At 39.7% G+C, this 21,549-nt stretch overlaps 8 protein-coding genes across 8 annotated transcripts; 6 read left to right on the forward strand and 2 right to left on the reverse strand. All coding sequences in view use genetic code 12, as the record gives it.

Moving 5' to 3' along the window:
* Nucleotides 1–633: 633 nt before the first annotated feature.
* On the forward strand, nt 634–2,058 carry RJT20DRAFT_144664 (inorganic phosphate transporter; the record flags this gene model as incomplete). The annotated part of the gene is made up of 1 exon (XM_064918747.1): nt 634–2,058. The coding sequence occupies one exon, from the start codon at nt 634–636 to the stop codon at nt 2,056–2,058; it is 1,425 nt and encodes a 474-aa protein (XP_064776460.1).
* A 273-nt stretch (nt 2,059–2,331) lies between these two features.
* On the reverse strand, nt 2,332–3,247 carry RJT20DRAFT_126421 (N-terminal protein methyltransferase). The gene has a single exon (XM_064916753.1). The coding sequence runs from the start codon at nt 3,225–3,227 to the stop codon at nt 2,481–2,483; it is 747 nt and encodes a 248-aa protein (XP_064776461.1). The 5' UTR covers nt 3,228–3,247; the 3' UTR covers nt 2,332–2,480.
* A 1,209-nt stretch (nt 3,248–4,456) lies between these two features.
* On the forward strand, nt 4,457–5,461 carry RJT20DRAFT_139737 (SDR family oxidoreductase; the record flags this gene model as incomplete). Its single annotated transcript, XM_064918610.1, has 1 exon — nt 4,457–5,461. One exon carries the CDS (start codon nt 4,457–4,459, stop codon nt 5,459–5,461), a length of 1,005 nt encoding a protein of 334 aa, XP_064776462.1.
* Nucleotides 5,462–6,429: 968 nt separating this feature from the next.
* MAC1 (Mac1p) lies at nt 6,430–8,408 on the forward strand. The gene has a single exon (XM_064919667.1). The coding sequence runs from the start codon at nt 6,654–6,656 to the stop codon at nt 8,229–8,231; it is 1,578 nt and encodes a 525-aa protein (XP_064776463.1). The 5' UTR covers nt 6,430–6,653; the 3' UTR covers nt 8,232–8,408.
* A 747-nt stretch (nt 8,409–9,155) lies between these two features.
* On the forward strand, nt 9,156–12,685 carry RJT20DRAFT_126425 (uncharacterized protein). The gene has a single exon (XM_064916754.1). It carries the CDS (start codon nt 9,218–9,220, stop codon nt 12,617–12,619), a length of 3,402 nt encoding a protein of 1,133 aa, XP_064776464.1. The 5' UTR covers nt 9,156–9,217; the 3' UTR covers nt 12,620–12,685.
* On the reverse strand, nt 12,686–13,384 carry PSF3 (DNA replication protein). The gene has a single exon (XM_064916755.1). It carries the CDS (start codon nt 13,335–13,337, stop codon nt 12,807–12,809), a length of 531 nt encoding a protein of 176 aa, XP_064776465.1. The 5' UTR covers nt 13,338–13,384; the 3' UTR covers nt 12,686–12,806.
* An 856-nt stretch (nt 13,385–14,240) lies between these two features.
* Nucleotides 14,241–16,264, forward strand: RJT20DRAFT_147667 (MFS transporter; the record flags this gene model as incomplete). Its single annotated transcript, XM_064918932.1, has 4 exons — nt 14,241–15,630; nt 15,712–15,802; nt 15,827–15,983; nt 16,023–16,264. The coding sequence occupies exons 1-4, from the start codon at nt 14,615–14,617 to the stop codon at nt 16,262–16,264; spliced, it is 1,506 nt and encodes a 501-aa protein (XP_064776466.1). The 5' UTR covers nt 14,241–14,614.
* Nucleotides 16,265–17,004: 740 nt separating this feature from the next.
* RJT20DRAFT_31422 (uncharacterized protein) lies at nt 17,005–20,618 on the forward strand. The gene has a single exon (XM_064919669.1). The coding sequence runs from the start codon at nt 17,173–17,175 to the stop codon at nt 20,323–20,325; it is 3,153 nt and encodes a 1,050-aa protein (XP_064776467.1). The 5' UTR covers nt 17,005–17,172; the 3' UTR covers nt 20,326–20,618.
* The last annotated feature ends 931 nt before the right edge of the window (nt 20,619–21,549 follow it).

Genomic DNA, 21,549 nt, shown 5'->3' on the forward strand with positions numbered 1-21,549 from the left:
ACGTGTAGGTTCCTAGTTACGAAAGATGAAGCACCTGGTTGGAGCCGTGTATCGAAGTAAGTGGTTAGTGGTATTGAGCCTAGAAAAAACTTCTCTTTTGACAAAATACCTTAAACGGGAAATTTTGTTCGCCAGTATATAAGAGAACGCAATCGTTTCTTTTATCAGTTCAAAGACACAAGATAACCACCATTTACTCCTCGTTCTCCGCTTCTAGTTCCTGTGGTACCAGAACTGCTAATTCGGTGTTGCAGACAAATCTTGGGAGTATTCTAAGTATTTTGTTCACTCTGTTCTTTTATCTACTAGTCGTTATCTTGTAGCCAACAGAGATTATTTATCTACTCCACGAAAAGTCTCTGATTCACGGTAGTATTGCTGTTTAAAGTACTTACAATTCCAAAAGACACTAGTTACAACTATCAAGTTCGAGGGTCTTGCAACCGCAGCTGTATCTAGCAGATCCTATCTAATTCAATTACTAGCTCACTGAATACCTTAATCACTATGTCCGCTATCGAGAAAGAAAAGGTCTCTCCAGTGGCCTCTGTCGTCGCAGTCGACGAGACCAACTCCGGTCATGACATGGACATGTACGAGTTGGAAGGAAATGACGAAGTATTAACAAAAAAGATGAAACTCATCAACGATGCTATCGACGAAATTGGTTTCACTCCTTACCATCTCAAAATGTTCTTCCTTAACGGTATGGGATACTGGACTGATACCCAATTAACTTATCTTGAGTCAAGTGTCAGAACTTTTGTCAACTACCAGTTCGGTTACAAATTTGCCGTTTCTAACGAGATGTTGGCTGCTGGTCTTTTAATCGGTGCCATTTTCTGGGGTTTCTCGGCTGATTTGATTGGACGTAAGGTCGCTTTCAACCTTTCGTTGCTTCTCTCCGCTATTTTCACCATCCTCACAGGTACCATGGGTACCATGGCTTCTTACTGTATCTTTGTTTTCTTGTCATGTTTTGCAGCCGGAGGTAACTTGGTCCTTGACACCTGTGTCTTCTTGGAATACTTACCTCACAAGGACCAGTGGCTTTTGACATTCTTCGCCTTTTTCTGGGGTATCGGTCAAACCATTGCTGTTTTGTTAGCGTACGCTTTCTTGCCAAACAACTCTTGTTCTTCCGCTGACCACTGTCCTTCCCACGAAAACAGAGGATGGAGATACGTCTACTATGTCAATGGTAGCATTGTTCTTGTTATGGCTATTTTGCGTGTGACAGTCATCAGATTAAAGGAAACTCCTAAGTTTCTCATTGCAAACAACAGAGATGCTGAAGCTGTTGAAGTGTTGCAAGGTATTGCTACTAAATACAACCGTCCATGTTCCTTGACTTTAGAGCAATTGCTCGAAATTGGTGAAATCCAAAGTAACGACGATTTCAGAAAGCACTTGACTTTCATGGGTATTGTTACTTTAGTCAAGCACCATCTTACCATCTTATTCGCCAACAAAAAGGTTGCCAGATCCACTCTTTTGCTTTTCGCTTCCTGGTTCCTTCTTGGTATTGCTTATCCATTGTACTCTTCTTTCTTACCAGTCTACTTGGCTACCAGAGGTGCCAAGATTTCCGCCGATACCACTGCAGGTGTTTACCGTGATAACTTGATTTCCAACGTGACTTCTATGGCAGGTCCATTAATTGCAGGTGGTCTACTTTACTTCTTCCCTATCTTGGGACGTAGAGGGGTCTTATGTATTGGTGGTGTCCTCGCTATGGTATTGTTATTCGGTTATACCCAGATCAAGACAAGAGCCCAAAACGTTGCTCTTTCGGCAACTTCATTTGCTGCTATCTACATCTACTACGCTGTCTTGTATGCCTACACTCCAGAAGTAATGCCTTCTGCTGCTAGAGGTACAGGTAATGCTCTTAGTATTGCTAGTACTCGTGTTGCAACTTGTATCGTTCCTGTTATTGCTTACTATTCCGACACCAGTTCTTCAGTTCCAATCTGGATTTGTGGTGCCTTCGTTGGCCTTGTTGGGCTTATTGCATTATTGTTCCCATTCGAACCAAGTAAGACGAGAGTAGTCTAAACAGAGGAGATTTAGTTAATAATTAATTCTTTTGCATGCAACAGCATTACTTGGAACTCCATGGGAAATGGAACGGATATCATTACTAATAGTTAGCTGTGGAAGCTGTAACTCATTGCCATTTGATTCTAGCTCCATCGCTTCCCATAATGATTGACGTTAATGTTCATTCACCGGCATGGTTCTAAAAATTACCAATGAATTGGAGGCGACTGGACCGCCTGGATATTGTAATCTAATATTTAATACTCCTTATATGTATAATATATATTTATTCTTCATGAGAACTATGTATATTAGTCCATTAAACCGTCTATTTATATTAATGTACATCCTCTAGGAGTTCTGTTTAAAGCTGATTAATGTTTATGATGTTACTTTGACTTTTCATGGGTCCATTAACTCCATTCTCAAGATTAGCATTACTGTGCTGCTTTTAAGCAGTACATTCTTACAGGGTACAACTCCTTTGGTAACCCTTTCTGCACATCGCTGGCAATCAACTTGAAGCCAGCATAAACAAAAAGCTCTCTAAATTTTTCATCGGTTCTAGTAACGGAAGAGTCAGTTTCGTCAAATATATCCTCAACTGGGGCGATATTCTCCTTTACTATCAAAGTTCCATTTGGCATCAACGCCTCTCTGCATCTAATCCAGAATTGAACTAATTCAGCATCTGGTAATTGTCCTACACACCATTGGCACCATACCAACCAATATCTTCCCCTCTTTTCTGGAGAAGCTGCCCAGTCTTGCATCCCTATGTCGTAAATATCACCTAACTTGCCTCTTTTCGCCACTCCAACCAATTCGTTTTCCATTTGCTGGACAAATGGCTTGACTGGCTCCAATAAATCTACTTTATCACTCACTTTCCAGAGAAGATCACGAGTGATTCTACCAATTCCAGCTCCCATATCAATAGTCAACTTCTCATATCCCTCGGGACATTGCATTCTAGTCTGTAACTTCTTTAAAAATGTCGTAGAGCCTACGATATCTGCTTTTGGTACTGCCGTTTGCTCCCCGAATCCTCCTAGGACTCCATTCACAGATGCTGGTACAGAGGACCAGTACTCGATAGCGTCATTATAGTTTATTTGTGAATCTGCAACGGAATATGAGTCCGTGTTCATGGACTCCGGGTCCTGTATCGTTTTAATGGGCATAATGCTACTATTTGGCTGTCTTGAATCACTCTGAAGAGATATCAATTAAATCATTGAATCTGTCCAAAAATTTCAGTGCTCATCTTAGTTTTGTGTCGCAACTTGGTGTCGCAAAATGTGTTTACGACAGAACCATCATTGGCGAAAGGTGGGTGATTAGTGTAGTTGAGATTGCATTGGGAATCTGGATATACATGAGTATTGGAAAGGGAGTCTCGAGTCTTGGACGTGATCTACTTGGTTCTCATTAAAGTTTATTGTGTTTAATGTTGAAAATTGCATTGAAAATCTTAGCTAAGGCTGTGTTAGACTAAGTCTTGAAAAGAGTCTGATGGAGTCAAATCAGAACTGAAAGGAGGATGCATTTTGAAAGCATCGCCTTCAATTGAGGCTCTAAATACAACCCCTCTTACGCTAGTATATTTTTACTTTGCATTGAATAGTTGAGGTGGTGTATTTGTCAAGGTCGTCCGTATTACATTGAAACCTGATCTCTCACATAGGAATCTAGAAGATTTCTGAACATAGTGATCTTCTTCGTTTTCTACGAAAAATAACCAAATTTTGTTCAACCCATTGAAGTCGGGCCAAATTACTCACAAAGAGGTCCAAAGCCCACAGCCGATGGCAATTGATACAACTTCCCTTGTCGATATTCTGCTGCTTACGCATCCCATCATTCTTGCTGCAAAATGCTGTTTATTGCTTGTAGGCAGTACCTCAATACTAAGCTGTTTTCCATTTCTTCTGTCCATTTCTATTGAATAATTACAACCCAAAACTCCACCACCTATCTGCGGAGATGACAAATATACCTACCAACATGGCTTATAATAAGGACGTGTCAATAACCTCCACTGATTACAAACTAGTGTAGTATTTCTCCAGGAAATAACTCAGACTACTGCACTTTGTCCTGCCTCACGGATTTTAACTCCGAAAGCTCAAGTTTTGTGTAACGGCTGTTAACCGCGAACGTTATTTCCATTAGCCGTGCGCTGACATATTAGATGAAATGCTGCAAAATTGCCCACGGGAACTGTGGCATTGTCTTTGAGGCCAGGTGGAATTTGCTTCTTGGAAGATGCAAAAAGATGGACACGACTGAGGATGTAGAAATATAAAAAGAATGCAATTAACTTGACTAAATTCCATTCCAAAGTTTCAATTCCATCATCTTTCCACTAAGATAAACACACAACTCACTAATCTCACACAAATAACTTATCATGTCTACTACAGTTTTCGTTTCTGGAGCCACTGGTTACATTGCTCAACAAACTATCTCGCTTCTCCTTTCTAAGGGGTACAATGTTGTTGGTTCTGTTAGATCTGCTGCTAAGGGTGAGAACTTGAAGAAATTGCATGGCTCCAAGTTCCAATACGAAGTTGTCCCTGTTTTGGAAAAGCAAGGTGCTTTCGATGAAGCCTTGAAGAGCCACCCAGAAGTCACAATCTTCTTGCACACTGCCTCTCCTGTCACCTTCGCTGCTAAAGATAACGAAAATGATGTTTTGATTCCAGCTATTAATGGTACTAAGTACGTTTTGGAGTCTATCCACAAGAGTGCCCCACAAATCAAGCGTGTTGTCTACACAAGTTCAGTTGTAGCAATTGCTTCTTTTGCTCAGATCTTTGACCCAACTTTTGTCGCTTCCGAAGATGTTTTCAACCCAATTACCTACGAAGAGGGTAAGGCACACCCAGTTTCTGCTTACTTTGCCTCCAAGACATTGGCTGAAAAAGCTGCTTGGGAGTACGTGAAAGAAAACAAGCCACAGTACACTCTTTCTACTGTTAACCCTGTATTTGTTTTGGGTCCACAAGCAAAGGATGAAGAAGCCAAGGGTGACTTGAATGCAACTGCTGAATACATTGATGCCGTGTATAAGTTGAAGAAGGATGATAAGATTCCAGAATCTGCCGGTCACTTTGTTGACGTCAGAGATGTTGCTAAGGCTCATGTTATCGCTTTCGAGAAGGATGAAGCACAAGGTAAGAGACTCATCACCTACACAGAGAACTTCAACTCCCAATTGATCTTGAACATCATCAGAAAGAACTTCCCTGGACTCCGCGAAAGATTACCAGTCGGAAACCCAGAGAACGTCGACTTCTCCCACTTTGCCGAAGTTGACGATGCCAAGTCCAGAGCCATCTTGGGAGACGAGAGAATCAGCTTAGAACAATCCGTTAAGGACACCATTGAGCAAGCTCTTAGAGCCAACGCATAGATTTTTTAGTAGTTGGAATTCCATTTTAGATTTACCATATTGAATGATATACTGTTTTTTATTAAAAAAAAGTCGAGAAATATCAACGTAATTGTAAACATATTCAGTATATGTTTATTCATTTCTAAGTATTCCTCTCCCCAATAATTATCTATAAAACGGACTGAAGGGAACAAACACAGTGGATGCAAATTCTGAGTGCCTGCAAATCCTTCGAGCCTGCATATCTCATATAACTGGAGAATCCTATTCAATGTTTTCACGTGACTTCACTTTATGGTTTCTGATTATCTCCGTTATCCTGCTTTGAACTGCCTATTAGGGTCTCGATTGTATCTTATTTTCCTAGCACTCTTCTATAGTCAGATTAAATTATGATTATGATTATATTCCTCCTTTTGCAAGCGATCCCAATGTGGTATACGTATCCTATCCTATGAGAGGAGCTCGTTTGTATTGTGTATTTTTCCGGGTCTCTCCCACTTGATGGGTAGTCTCAATCTCGAAATGAATGTTATATGGTTATGTCTTTTGTATTTTGCCTTTGCTTCTTGTTATTCGCCATAGTAGTTTAACTTTTCCATCTGCCATCCATCCCGTAAAATCCTCTCGCTTAACAGTACTCATCACTTTGCAACAACTTCCTTCCGCACACCATACATACATACATACATACATACATACATACACACACACACGCACGCACACACACACACACACGCACACACACACACACACGCACACACACACACACACTCTCTCTCTCTCTCTCTCTCTCTCCAAACGTATACCTACCTACTCGTACCCACTCCCTCCCTCACACTCCTCCCACATCCCTTCCTACATAATTCATACTTCAATCTCCCTCACACTTCCACCTCCCTCACACTTCCACCTCCCTCACACTTCCACCTCTCACTCAATGGCCGCAAATGGAACCCTAATTTGCTCACACTGTGCAACCAGCAGCACATACATTTTTTTCACCCGAGTCGTGCCATCTCCAATATCACTTGTCGCTGTAATAACCGCTTTACAATCAGTTGATAATTTGCAATAATCACAGTTGTATTCGTTATTGGGTTTAAGCAGTTGGTTTGGATCGGAAACAACAATGGCCCATCAGTGGTAACGAAATTTCACCAAACAAGTTCTATCGCATTGCTTTTCAACCGCCAGAACTCATGCAATAATGATCCTAATAGACGACGTGAAATACTCTTGTGTAGAGTGCATTCGAGGCCACAGATCTTCCCTGTGTCGCCATCATTCTCGACCTTTGCTCCAGGTCAGATCAAAAGGAAGACCCAACGTCCATGCCAATGGAAACCCCAACCATAGAATCGCCGTTTTTGCCGAGGAAATCTCGTCGGACGACCAAAAGCTGAATTCTCCCAGCCCCGAATCGGATTTGGGACCAACTGCCAAATGTAAAAAGAACCCCGTTATCATCTTAAAGGCCTCGCCCAAGCAGGTGATGGACTTACAATCGGGTCAGATCATTGGTCCGTACATAGAATCCCAAGTGGATTCAGCTGCTGAGGCAAGACCGCCCCCAAGAACCATTAATAGCGAAAGCTTTATTAATATATCTACATGCTGTGCCACCAATGGAATTTCTAAGCCAAATAAATCATGTGGATGCTGCAGCAACAAGTCAAAGAGAAATGTTAACAAGTCAAAGATCTTGAAAACGTACATTAAATCTCACTTACAGAAACAGAATGTTCAAGTACAAAATAACAGAATTAAAACCCTCCAAGAAACGAGCCAAGTAGTTGGTACATTGCCCTACGGAAATCAGTTCGTTTTGAAATCACTGTATACTCCATCAGTTAATGGAAACATCAAACATGAATATAATGACACCACTGTGAATAATGGTGTGGATAATTCCAAACAGATATTTGATGTTGTGCCAGTAGCTTCATGTTCCATTCCTGGTTCATGTTGCTGTGATGACAGTTGTTCCTGTGAAGGATGTGTTGTTCACGGGAACTCAAAACCCGATGACATTAATAAAATGATCCCTAACGACTTTAATCTTGATTACCTAAATGATTTGAGCCAAAATAATGATATTTCAACGAATAACTTAATTTTTAACACATTGCCTAATAACTATCCCACGTACGGAATTGATACAAAGTCTCAATTAACGTCACTGACAACGGATAGTATCAATCTAGTCACATCGAATGCAGCTGCCACTCCATTTGGGAATGATTACTCATCAGTGTTGCAACAAGTGGCTCCACAAATTCCATCTGGAGTTCAGCGAACAACACTTCATTCAAATGAAAGTCCAAATGATACTGACTCACCTAGTTCAACATCATGTAGCTGTCCTCCAAATGCTTGTGATTGTACAAACTGTGAGACGCATGGAATTCTCAACGGATACAAATTGGATGAATTATTCGGACCTTCAATCACGGACCAGAAATTACTTTCATTTTTTACAGAAATTCAAGATCCTACATTCAATGACATGATAAATAACAACAAATCAGGCGCTGTGAAGTTAGAGCAAGATAATAAATTTAATGACCAAGCAAATATCGGAAATGCAAATATCGGTAAAGATATTAATGATCCGACTATTGACCAATTCAGGCAGTTATTTGGTTCTCAGACTCTTGACGAAACAGCAATACAGAATAGAAACGCTGAGATCAACGGCTATAACCAAGCCGCTGCAGTTGGTCAGATAGAGAGCCAAGTCACCCAGAAATCCACTGGTGGAGGGTGTTGTTCAAAAGAAGAATAGAGAGATGGGAGAAGAAAAATCGAGGAATGAAATTGAGTGGGATATTGGAACCGCGTCTCTCAAGAAAACAGGTCAGTATAGGTTGTATATATCCTTGTATATAGTATAAATTGGATTAACGTAATGTATACTGTGCATATCTGGGAGAGATCAGATGGTACTTGATTGACAGTACCTATGGAATAACTATGGAGTATGACTCTCAAGACAGTTTTAACCTCTCAAGGAAATAAATAGCAAACTTTGAAATTGTGCAAATACGGCCCTATGGGCCTTACGGGCCACTTCGGCAATCACAACAAGTAAAATCCTTTCAACATTTTACAAGTGAAGCTTTCATAGCATTATAAGTCTTTGTTTGTAATTGCTGCGAAATAATCTGGAACAAAATACGCCGCAGAGCAAATACCTCAGATTACACTATACGATAATAGACACCGAAACACTTCAACGTCACATAACATTACAATATTCTTTTCAAGCTATTTCCTCCAGCTCTAAGTCCCGTATGAGAACCCATATATACATATATACATTCATATATACCATCCTATACCATACTACTATACCACAGAACTCCCACCACCCTCCCATCTCACTTACTCGGTCCCATATACCTTCAACGTCACACAACATTACAAAATTTTTCAAACTCTATCCTCCAACTGTAAGTCCCATATGAAAACCACATTCATATATACCTTCAAACATTCATACATACATTCATATATACCACACTACCATATCATACTACTATAAGAAGTCCCCCCACCCATCTCACTTACTCAATCAATCCCATACACATACACCTTAACAACGCAACTCACGTGACTCACATCTTGGAAATTTCTCCTGCAGACACCGCCAACATCCAAATCTTCCAAATGTCAAAGATTCTTCACAATGAACGGTTGTTCCTTTAGAAGTATTCATTTTGGTGAGTAAACCTTGCATAGAAAGGCAATTATCGAAGCAAATAACGTCAAATGACGGAAGCGGTGGATATTTCGTTCTATGTTGGAGCGCAAGCCGTGGAATCCGCGGGTAATTTGGACGTCCCTTTGAGTAATGGCCAGATTGTGTCCATCAACTTGGTGGAAGAACTTCCCGACGATCCCAATGAATTGGTGTCGTTTTTGGAGTCGGAAAACTGCTCCAGAAAGTACTGGATTACGGTTGCCAGCGCCTACGCTCAGTTGGGCAAATTGAATGAGGCGTTGGAAATCGTCAAGAGTGCCTTGAACCTCACTCACTTCAGTGATGAAGACAACAAGTCGTTCCATTCGTTTCTTGTGTGGCTCTACTTCAAGTTTGTTTCAAACGGAGTGGACAAGGAAAGCTACCTTCTCAAGGCGAGCTCGGAAATCAACAGTCTCGCTCAAAGAATCAAAACTGATAATTCTACCAGTACTACCAACAGTACCTCTAACCTTTTATCACAAGCAGTTCTTCTCCTCTTCAACGGAAGAGACGACGATGCTTTGGATATCTTCGAGAAGATATTGCGTATTGACCAGAATAACTGCTTTGCAATTCTTGGAAAGGCACAAGCTGTACTCAACAAGACTAAAAATTATACGGTAGCCTTGAAACTTTACCAGCAAGTACTTATTCTTAATCCAGTAATGAAGCCAGATCCTCGTATTGGAATTGGAATCTGCTTCTGGTTCTTGAAGGATGATAAAATGGCGCTTCAGGCCTGGCAAAGAGCCCTTGAAATTGATCCACAAAATATAAAAGCTAAAGTATTGCTTAATTTGGCAAACTTCCACAAAGCTTTTACAGCTTCTTTGGGTGACGACGAGTTCCTTCAAAATTACAAGGCTTGCTTACAAGATCTCGCCAAAAACCATAAATCTAGTCCAAATGATTCGTCCATATTGCTTGCCTTAGCATCTTACTACTTTTCTAAAGAAAACTACGAGTTAGTGTCCAAGATAATAAGCAAAATCGTGCTGAACATAACTGGCGATGATAACTTGGCTAATTTCACTCGTTTCAACTCATTCAACAAGATTTCCAAGTTTCAATCCAATGTATTGTCCCAATGTGCGGCATGGTTGGGCCGTGTAGAGCTCGTAAAAGGCGACTTTTTGCAATCCTCCAAGTACTTTCAGGAGGCCATCAAGTTTAATGAAACCAATTTGCTTGCAAAAATTGGTTTGGGTCAATCACAATACAACCGTGGTTCTATCGAAGAAGCTATTATCACATATGAAAAGATTTTAAGAGGAAACGTGAAATGCTTAGAAGCTAACTACGCACTTGGATTGTTGTATGCTCAGCAGAAATCAAGAAGAAAGAGAGAAGCTGCTATACAAATCCTCGAGCGTTACTTGAGATTATCAACTAACGGTGGCTTGGCTTCGAGCAATAGCCATAGTGACGAAGCGGGATCCGACTTCTTGAACAAGGAACCGATTACTTTGAATGCTTACTTAGTTTTGAGTAAGCTCTACGAAGCTACAGACATTAATCAGTCTCTTAACTATTTGCATAGAGCCATTGAGTCCAGAAAACTTATCAAAAAGGATGTTCCGTTGGAAGTCTATAACAACATTGGTGTGTTTAACTTCTTAAAGCAGAATTACGATGAAGCGGCAACAAATTTCCAAACAGCGTCAGAAATAGTACAGAATACTCCGGACTTCAAGAGTGAAGACGGTGATACTCTCATTGACTTGGCTTCTGATTTGAATGTTACACTTACATACAACTTGGCTAGAGCCAAGGAAGTATCCAACGAATCAGAGGCCATTGAAATTTATGAGTCTCTTTTAACAACCTGTCCTCATTACTTTTCAGCAAAAATCAGATTATTGTTCCTTGACAGTATTTCAACGAATAAATCCACCAAGGAAGAAATCAAGAACGAGATCGAAGAGTTATTGAGTCTCAATGCGTCGGATTTGGAAATCAGATCGTTCTACGGCTGGTTCGTCAAGAACTTCGGTAAGAAGTTGGGTTTGAAACCTGACGCTGACACTAACCACCAGAAGGACACATTGGTTGAGTATGACTCTCATGATAGTTATGCCTTGATCTCGTTAGCTAACATCTACTGTATTTTGGCCAGAGATGTCAAGAGTTCTGGACTGGATGATAAGCGTAAGAAGTACTACATCAGAGCCGTAGAATTATTTGCTAAGGTTTTATCTGTTGACCCTAAGAACGTATATGCAGCTCAAGGTTTGGCTATTGCTTACATAGAAAACAAGGAACCTATCAAGGGTTTGGATATCTTAAGAAAGATTAGAGATTCTCTTAACGATATTTCCATCTATTTGAATTTGGGCCATGTGTTAATAGAATCTAAGCAATATGGTAAGGCTATCGAGAATTACGAACTTGCTTTGAGCCGATTCACAGATGGAAATGATTCTAAAATCCTCTCTTTCTTGGGTAGAGCCTGGTACTTAAGGGCAGGTGCAGAGAAGAACTTGAATTATTTCAAAAAGGCTGTTGATTATACACAACGTGCCTTGGAGCTCACAACAGGATCTAGTTCCTCTATAAGATTCAATTTGGCTTATCTCTATTTCCAAGTTGCTGAGTTTATTACAAGGCAACCATTGGGACAGAGAGACATTTCAGAGATCGAAAAAGCCATTGTAGACTTACAAACAGCTGTGGAAATATTGAATGAATTGTCTTCTGACGAAGAGGCACACCCACCATATCCTAAGGCGGAATTAAAGGCCAGAGCCAACTTGGGTACCACGACATTGTTGAATAGGTTGAATGCCACTCTTGATGAGACCAAGGAGAGTATTGCCCAGATCGAAGAGAAGATAGAAGAAGCAAGAAGATTGAGAAAAGAGGAGGAAGAAGCGAAGTTAAAGATCGAAAATGAAAGACTTGCTGCAATCAAATTGAGAGAAGAGGAATTGGCAAAGGAAAGAGCCATCTTACAAGAGCAAGCAAAACAATGGGCAGAAGAGTCTAGAATGAACGTTGTCGTAGAGGAAGACGATGACGACAAGCTCTTTGACGAAGAGAGTAACGCAAACTCTGGCGAGAAAAAGAGAAAGAAGAAGTCTGGTGCCAATCCTTCAAAGCCTAAAGCTAAGAAGAGAAGCAGAAAGAAGATTGTTGATAGTGATGAGGAGGAAGAAGAAGCTTCTGCTACCGATTCGGACGTCGAAGCAAAGCCGTCTTCAAAGAAACGTGCTGCCGAAGATGATAGCAAGTCCAGAAAGAAAAAGAAGAACACGTTATCCAACGAATTCATCGATGACAGTGATGAGGAATTGGAAGATGACTTGTTTAATGATAAAGACGAAGACACTCCAGAGCCAGAAGACCAAAATGGTTCAACAGAGGCCAACGGAAATGGTACTCACAACGACGACAAAGAAGAAAATAAGGAGGAGGAAGACGATGAATAGTTGACGAGTGGGTCAATTACTGATAGTCTTATGTACAACTAGTCATTCTATCTATAATATTATAATTCTATATTACACTGTGTTATATAACTAAATAAAACAATTCATTAGATCGTAATGTCGGCAAGCAAGTATGGCTGAGAAGAAAGCGAAGTAAGCGAAGCAAATCCCTTTTGGAAGGACAGCTCTAGTCCCGCAACCACTTCCTCATGTGTTTATTGCTTTCTGAAGTCATTTTGAATAATTGCTTCTCAAACTCATCCAAAGTATATATAAACTCGTTGTTGATCTGCTTGTTGGCATTTCCGGCAAAATTACTAATCTCAAACGACCTTTCCTTTAACATAGTCATAACTATATCTATGAGTTCTGGTTCAGGAACCATGGTACACCATTTTTCAACAAGTCTATAGTAATTAGGCAACAACTTGTGCAAATCAACACTTGTTGGACTAGTTTTGATGGCATTTTTCACCTTGGTTCCAAGGAACTCGGGTTCGGGTAAGTCTATGAAACTCAGTCCCGACTCGTCCAAGTTGACACAAACAGCTAAAATCTCTGCTAACCAAAGTGGAAGCTCAATTTTAGAGTCTTTATTGATAGCTTTACCTGGGTTTCCCTCTAGATACCCTAGTCCTGGCACTGTTATGTTGAACCGACACGGGATTTTTTCTCCGTCCGCTAGTATATCGTCCAAGTCGTAGTAATTGCCCGACATTATCTATAAGAATTGAACAGTTTAGCAGTCCTTTCAGATAAAGAACATGGTTCATTTATCAATCTCTTTGCCATAGTTAACAGACTGAAATATTTTGATAAACCACGCGTTACCCGGCAGTGACACAAAACGGGACTTTACAGTAATGATTGCAAAAAGAGGGGTGGCAGTAACAATGCTAGTGGTGATGATGAATAGTGCTGGAAGAGTGTCAATAGGGTGAAGTAGATACTAAGTGTTGTGGGAGAGTGGACGGTAAAGAGAAGTGCTTTTTTTTGTGTAGAAATATCATTCATCGTTGTATGTCTCTACTGAGAAATGGTATAGTGAAAGTTACAACTCTCTGGAAATATAAGTGAGTGCGATGATACTCCAATAAAACAGTTGTCAGTCTTTTTCAAGCTATATAAGCAGTAAGAAGTGTTCTTGATACAATATCTAATTTAGCCATAAATATAAAATAACTCCCATTCTTTCTACTTTCCGTTTGGAAAAATTTTGAAGGAAAGTTAACATAGATTGAATCTGACGCAGCCTATTAATTGAGAATTAAGTATGTAATTTACCTACAAGAGTAAATAAGCAAGAAACAAAATTTTGCCAAAAGAGCTCCATAATTTTGAAACGAACACAATCATTATGAGAATTAAAGATATCTCAGATAACTTTAAAACTACTCAACATGGCATCTACGAAGAATCCAAAGATATCATTGGCAAAGCCCGATACCTTAATAAGCGTCAAGGTTTGAAATTAGAGTATGGTACATAACGACTCCTGTTAGCCTAAACTGGTAGCGTATTACTAATTACCTCCTCATAAGTACGAGATAACTACAGTGTTGTGTCAACTTTTGCAGCACATATTCCAAATAGGTTATGAGCATTTGTAAGCGAAGCTGACATTTTGCAACTACTTCAGCGTATCTTTAGCGAATTTTATTCATCACCTTTCTTGCAAAGAAAAGAGGAAACGGGCTCTTATCAGCATTCCCTATTAATTTCAGATCCCGTTGCTGCTTCCAGTAGATCTACATGTCTCTTTCAATTATGATTAGTCATAAAATTTCATAAACTTGTTTGAGGTAGTTTGAGGTAATAGGTGTGGATGATTAATGGAATTTAGGACTTTATTGCTATTTTGAGAGGTAGTCAGTTTCAAGTTATTGTAAAAACGCTCTATAAATACAGCAGGATATCTCCACCAATTGAGAGTATTGTGCTTTTTAACAGACTAATTCAATAATTGACTATAAGTGATCCCTACATATACCTATAATGTATAAGTTTGTAAGAGACAGCTTTTTGGGTAGAATTGTTTACCACCTCTCCAAGCATAAGTATTTCTCTCACAAAGAAGAGAAGTCAGATTATGTTATTCCTGAAAAGTACTTAGAAGCTCCAAAACTACTTGAGTTCAACAAGGAAGCAATTGATGAGTTGGACGAACCTTCAGATTCGAGCTCTTCATCCTTTGTTCTGTCTGGTACATTTGTGATAGAGAACTCTGAACAAATAATAGTTACGTGGGATTCAGATGATGATCCTGAGAACCCGCAAAACTGGCCCATTTATCAAAAAGTCATTCTCATAATCGAAATCACATTCTTGACCACGTCTGTGTATATTGGTTCTGCTGTATATACACCCGGTGTTGAAGAAATCAAAGAAAGTTTTGGTATTGGCCAGGTAGTGGCAACTTTGCCTTTGACGTTGTTTGTTGTTGGATATGGAATTGGTCCCATGATATTCTCACCCATGTCGGAAAATGCTGCATTTGGTAGAACATCGATTTATATTACTACGTTATTTCTTTTCTTTATTCTTCAAATACCAAGTGCCTTAGTCGACAATATTGCTGGATTGTGCATCTTAAGGTTTCTTGGTGGCATCTTTGCTTCTCCTGCCTTGGCAACTGGTGGAGCATCAGTGTGTGAGATTTTGTCTATACCATTCGGACCAGTAGGAATTGCAGCGTGGAACATGGGAGTGGTATGCGGACTTTCATTAGGACCATTGGTAGGCTCAGTATTGACTGATGAAGGTGGTTGGAGGTGGCCTTTCTGGTTTATGGCAATTATCAGTGGCTTTTCCTTGATTACATTAAGTTGGTTATTGCCAGAGACTTACGAGAAGACATTACTCACAAGAAAGGCAAAGAGATTAAGAGCCTTAACAGGGAACTCTAATATAGTGAGTCATGGAGAGATTGAAAGTGCCAGTCTAACTTTACGTGAATTGACTGTGGAAACATTGTGGAGACCAGTTGAGATTATTATTTTTGAACCAGTAGTGTAATTAACTAATATCTATATGACGATGATATATTCCATCCTATACCTATGGTTTGAAGCTTTCCCGATCGTTTTCTTAAGAAATAAAAAGTTCACCTTAGTTGAAATGGGTACTGCTTATGTATCAATTATTGCTGGGATTATTATTGCTTGTTCGGTTTATGTTCCAATTGTCATGCATATGTTTACAAGAAAGTTAATAGCTGGCCAAGAAGTGCAGCCTGAGGTTTTTACTCGCATCACCATTGTTGGAAGTCTTTTAATGCCCCCTGGTCTCTTTATTTTTGGTTGGACTGCTTCTGAAGATCTCCCATTTATTGCTCCTCTTATTGGAGCAGCTATATTTGCATCTGGTGCTTTTCTAATCTTTCAAACGCTATTTAACTATCTAGGGATGTCATTTCCAAAAAATGTTGCTTCTGTCTTTGCTGGTAATGGTTTATTCCGCTCAGTTATTGCTGGTTGCTTTCCATTGTTTGGAAATCCGTTATTCGATAATCTTGCTACTGGCAGGTTTCCCGTAGCATGGGGTTCTTCTATTCTTGGTTTCATTTGTGTTGGTATGATGGCTATTCCAGTCTTCTTTTACACTTATGGACCAAATTTGAGGGCAAGATCAAGATACTCGAAGTGACATTCAAGTCCCTTAATTTATGACCTTTGTGACATAAAGAACTATGTTATATGATATAATATAAAATAGAGATAAAATAGATGACATAATACTACAACAAATACACAATATTCCTCTAGAAATCGATATTATATATGAAAAATAAATTGTAAAATGAGTCCACCCAATATTTAGCAATATCAAAAAATTTCACGAATTTTAAACTGGATGCTGGGTAATTATTTAAACTGGACGCTGGGTAATTATGTAAATGACACACACTTATATATATGCTCTCCCTGTCCATCCATCTCTTTTGCACCCATTCAATGTGCTCACTTCTGCCAACAGTCTCCTCTCTTTTTTCTTTTATCTGTTGCTCTCTTCTCTTATCCCTCACATAAATAAACCATCCACATGCGCATTCTAAAACTTATTCTGAATCGTGGGGCTGCCTGCATACCCCTGTAAATCATTACCTCCATAGTATAAGCTCAATGAGATAAAGTAGCTCCTTGTAAAGTTGTAAAGTGTAAAGAATTGACAACCATTTCGTTGTGTAGAGAACAAGTAAGAAGTCAGACGTAATTGCATTGTTCCAGTGTTTTGTATACTATTGTATACTACCTGCAGCAGCGTTCACACCAACGTTTTCTGAGACCAAGGCTGTCATCTCAACCCCACAAGTGCCCTAGAGCAGTTCTTTCATAAGCCTGGTTAACAGTGGTGATAATAGTAAATTAGCCGCCCTTTATCATAACTTTAAAACAGTTTCTTCTCAACACAAGGATATAAGTAAGCCAAAAAGATTGGATTATATCCGAGATATCAAGCGAAGACTGTCTTAGATTTTCGTTCTATCTAGTGATTTTGTTAGCACATCTGCTCCTCTCGGGGTAAAGTCACTTCGGAGTTGAGTTGCTGTCGCCATGTCTTCCATCTTCAAGAAGGCCAAGAACAAATTCACATCTTCTTCATCCTCAATCGATAATCAGGAGTCCGACGACCTGTCCTCAGTCTCACGACTTGGAAGAGCCATCTCGGGAAGAAAACGTCCTAAGAATACAAAGAGTAGCCTATCCCCCACAAAGCATACAATGGCACCTTCAGTCGACTCAGAAGAGGATCCAGCATTGAGCCCTCACGTTCCAGATACACCTATCGAACGTGATGACAGCCACCAACAAACCGAGGATCGTGAACAGAACAATTCTAATTCTGTATCACAGCCACTTGAACCTACACCATCCATCGAGGTTCACAACTCAGATAATGTGCTTGTTCCAGAGGAGATTTCAAGGGATGAAAATCTCAGCAGCACTGATTTACATGATTCATCTGAGAGGGATAGAGAGCTGGCCATCAAATTACTCTCTTCAGAAGCTCTTTCGGATCATAAAGATAAGGGCCAATTTGAAACTCATAGCCTCGCAGAAACAACATCGGCCAGCGCTTCTCCATTTATCACATCTCAACAACAAACAAGTAAATCAAAAGCAGTCGAAACTCTTGAAGAAGAACTTGTAGATGAGTTGCAGCCATTGTTACAAGCAAGCTCATATGCTAACAGTGGCTCGGTTTCTACGGAAAGTGTGGAACTTCTGCCCCAGTCGGAGTGGGGAATAATACTCTTCTTAAAAAACCTATTATGTTATTTGGATATGAGAGATCCCAAATTGGTACACTATATCGTGCTATTAGTACTAATCTTATTTGGATTAACATATTTCACTATTAGAAATTTGGATGTATTGATAAAGCAATCCGTCACTTTCAATTTGGACAACGTTTCTGTGCAATCCTTTAATGATGATGGATTGGATGCAAGAGTAGTCGGCTCTGTATATGTGGACTATGACGAAGTTTCGAATATCATATATAGAAACTTGCTCAAGATAGGATCCTTGGTGTTAGCAACAGTTACTATATCCCCAAACAAAGAAATGAAGCTCTACGCTAAGCCGACCAGCTCAGGCGGTTCTCCTCTTCATATGGTCAATACTTTCCCTCCTCCTATAACTATTGATATTCTCAATAAGCATGTAACAGACCTAGACTTCATTTCGACTGCCACTTTTGTCAAAGAAAATATTATCAAACTTGCAAGGGATATAGAACGTCTGCCAGGGAAAGACATAGACTTAGATGTCCAGGGAGTGCTTAGTGCAGATGTTAAAGCGGGAATGTTTCATTTTGAAGTCAACGATGTAAACGTATACGAGACAGTTAATATTCCCAAAGACAAGTTCAAACCTGTAATAGATATTGAAGAGCTCAACGCTATAGCTTCTGACGGTATACGGATTGATGCGAGAATTAGTATTGAGAATATACTTCCCTTTGACTTTAATCTAGATACAATGTTTTGGGATGTTTTGCTTGAGAACTGTGAAAACAAGCTTGCTACTGTTGGCAATTGGCAAACCTCTCAGGTCTTTATTCGGCCATCACTTCCGATAAAAGTGGATATCAAAGGAAAAATAGCTCTGATTCCAAAGGAATTATTAGAAGACTGCAAAACACGGCCGAGCGCTATTACCCGTTTGCTTCAGAACTATTTGGATAATAAACCAATGGAAGTCTTCTTAAGGGCATCTGAACATCAAGTAAGCGAACTACCTAAGTGGCTATTCTACCTTCTTCATAATGCGGAGCATAAGCTTAGCGTGGTCGTTCCACGGACTGACATGGTTCCACAACAAATCGGTTTGGCAGCAGCTGAAGTTTTCATACCTGAGAGCAACAGTTTGTCCCTGAAATTTGAAGTGCATGTAAGCTCTAATGTGTCTGCCATAGTCGACTTCCCTTTCGATTTCTTATTCAATATTCCGAATTTCAAGAATAAGTTTATGGTCAAACTCGATAACTCCAATACTGAGTTGATTGAGGGGCATTCCGACAGTAAGAATTACATGATTATTAGGCAGGTATTTAAATTCTTGCACATTTCGGCAATCTTTCCAAACTTACATTTGCATTTGTTGAATCCAAAGGAAATTGGAAAATTAATCAATTCATATCTTCACGGTAAAAGAGATATTCATAAAGACATGTACGGTGATCTAGAAATTGATAATTTGTCTGTTCAATTACCTATTGGTGATATTGTTGTTTCAAAATTGAAGTTTGACCATCTCAGTGTGTCTAGTGAGGTCCCTTCTACTGATGACCAAGAACTTGAAAGGGATGAGATCGATGTTGGTATCCATGAAATCGATAGTAGCGAGGACCATGACTTCGACAGTGGATTGGATGAATTAATCAACAGCTTGAATATCTCCATTCTTAATATCATATATGTGGATTCTACCAAAAATGGAGTTGAATTGCTTATAGATCTAGAAATGAAAAACCCTACAAACTTTTCTCTTGATATTCCCAAAGAAGAAATTACGATTGGTATACGAAGAAATGATTCTTGTCTTGGACATGCAGTTGTACTGGATGTCTTTGTCCCAAAATATGATAGGTTCAATCTAACATCGAAATTGGAGGTTTTGGCTCAATCTACAAAAGATAGATTAGTGCTAGAACAATTTCTTAGCGAATTTATTTCAGGCCGTGAAAATCTTACCGTTGACATGGCAAATCATGATGTAAAGAATAATATGGGACTTCGGGAGCTCATTCAACAAATTGAAATTCCTGAAGTCAAAATACCGAGTGTTAATTTTACGAGAAAAGAGGCAGATCAGCACCAAGAAATATCTGTGTTGGACCACCCCTCTCCATTTTTGATCGATGCAACAATTCATATCTTAACTTCGGAAGTAGAGTTAACTCTCTATAATCCGATTTCAAATGCTGAACTTCAGATTGAAATATACCAAGCTGACGCAAAACATGGTGACATCATTCTAGGGCATATTCTCCACCAAGAATACTTATTGGTCCCCCCTGGTGTGTACCGTACGTCTAGGATACCTATAAAGATAAACCCCATAGGTATGACTATACTTAAAAAAGCAATTAATGGAGAGTTGGAGGTGGAAGTGATCACCGTTTTCACAGCAATATTGGATAAATTTGAAGTACAGCTCATGTACAAAGGACATGGGCTTAATACACATATTTCATTGTGATCGCAGAAGAATTTGCTAAGGAGGCTATTAATTTGCAATTGGCTCGTCATCTTCTATAATAAATGCAAATAATATTTAAATATTTGAAATTGGTTGCAAATTTTGGTAAAAATGCTGTAGATATTTCACACTAAGTGTTCAAAGGGTAAAGAAAGCATCCAGATAGAACGACCCTGCCCATCAGATTACTGTTAGTTATAATCCAATTAAGCTAACGAGAACTCACCTATTAAGGGAGATTTCAAAATTTGGAATTGATATAAAAAAATAAATTAGTTACGACCGTTGGATTTGTAGACGTATTTTCTTCATCTTTTACGAGTCAGGTAAACAATAGCATTCTAGCATATTTCTTTTTGCAGCCGGAAAAGACATAGAGAATATCTGTCTTGGTGAGACCACATCTCACCAACTTCAATCCGAAAAGAATTGTTTTAGCTCGTAGAGACTACTCTCGACGTAAGCTTTTCGATCGGTTGCAATTGTAAATACAAGGAGCATAACATATTTCTATCATTACATAACTACGTCTTACAACGATTCCCTTGTCAACTCTCGACACGAAATTTCAACCTGTACGCACAATTGAGCTACAGCCAGAAATCACAACAGTCAACTTATGTCTACTACTGTGGTTATACATTCTACGACATAACATGACCTTTCTGAAACACAACACAGCACACCACAACACATCAACGGATCTAAGCGAAACATCCCTGCCGCAGATCGACCCGACTCGCAATCGGTGTCTAAATCTCCATTTTTAGATCTTGCCCCTAGTCGGAAAGAGCCTCGGCGGTTCTAGACCGATTGGGCGATCTGCACCATGGACGCATCTCCAAAACAGGCAGTGATGTCGTCAATCAGGTGACAATTGTTGATGGATGTCGTACATCTAGGTTCCACCAAGGTTAATGACCGTTTCGCCCATTTTGGAGGCCTGAGATCGTGGGAGGATTTTGGAGGAGTCCTCAAGAAGATGGAATAGCGGTTCTGAAGACGGATCGCGATTTCATTGAAATCGAACCAGAGGCCCGTCCGATCCAGGGGAAGCCACGTAGAAATGCATAGGAGCACGTACACCGATGTAGAAATCTCTAGATGGCACCTAGAACATCAAGATACACGATTTCGCTTCTATGTTCCATTTGCACGACAGTGTGTCCACCACTCTGCAACCATTTTCTACCATGCTCAACCATACTCTACAACACAATACGA

Source organism: Scheffersomyces xylosifermentans, assembly GCF_036884685.1.
Source record: "Scheffersomyces xylosifermentans strain CBS 12540 chromosome Unknown RJT20scaffold_2, whole genome shotgun sequence".
Taxonomy (NCBI): Eukaryota; Fungi; Ascomycota; class Pichiomycetes; order Serinales; family Debaryomycetaceae; genus Scheffersomyces; species Scheffersomyces xylosifermentans.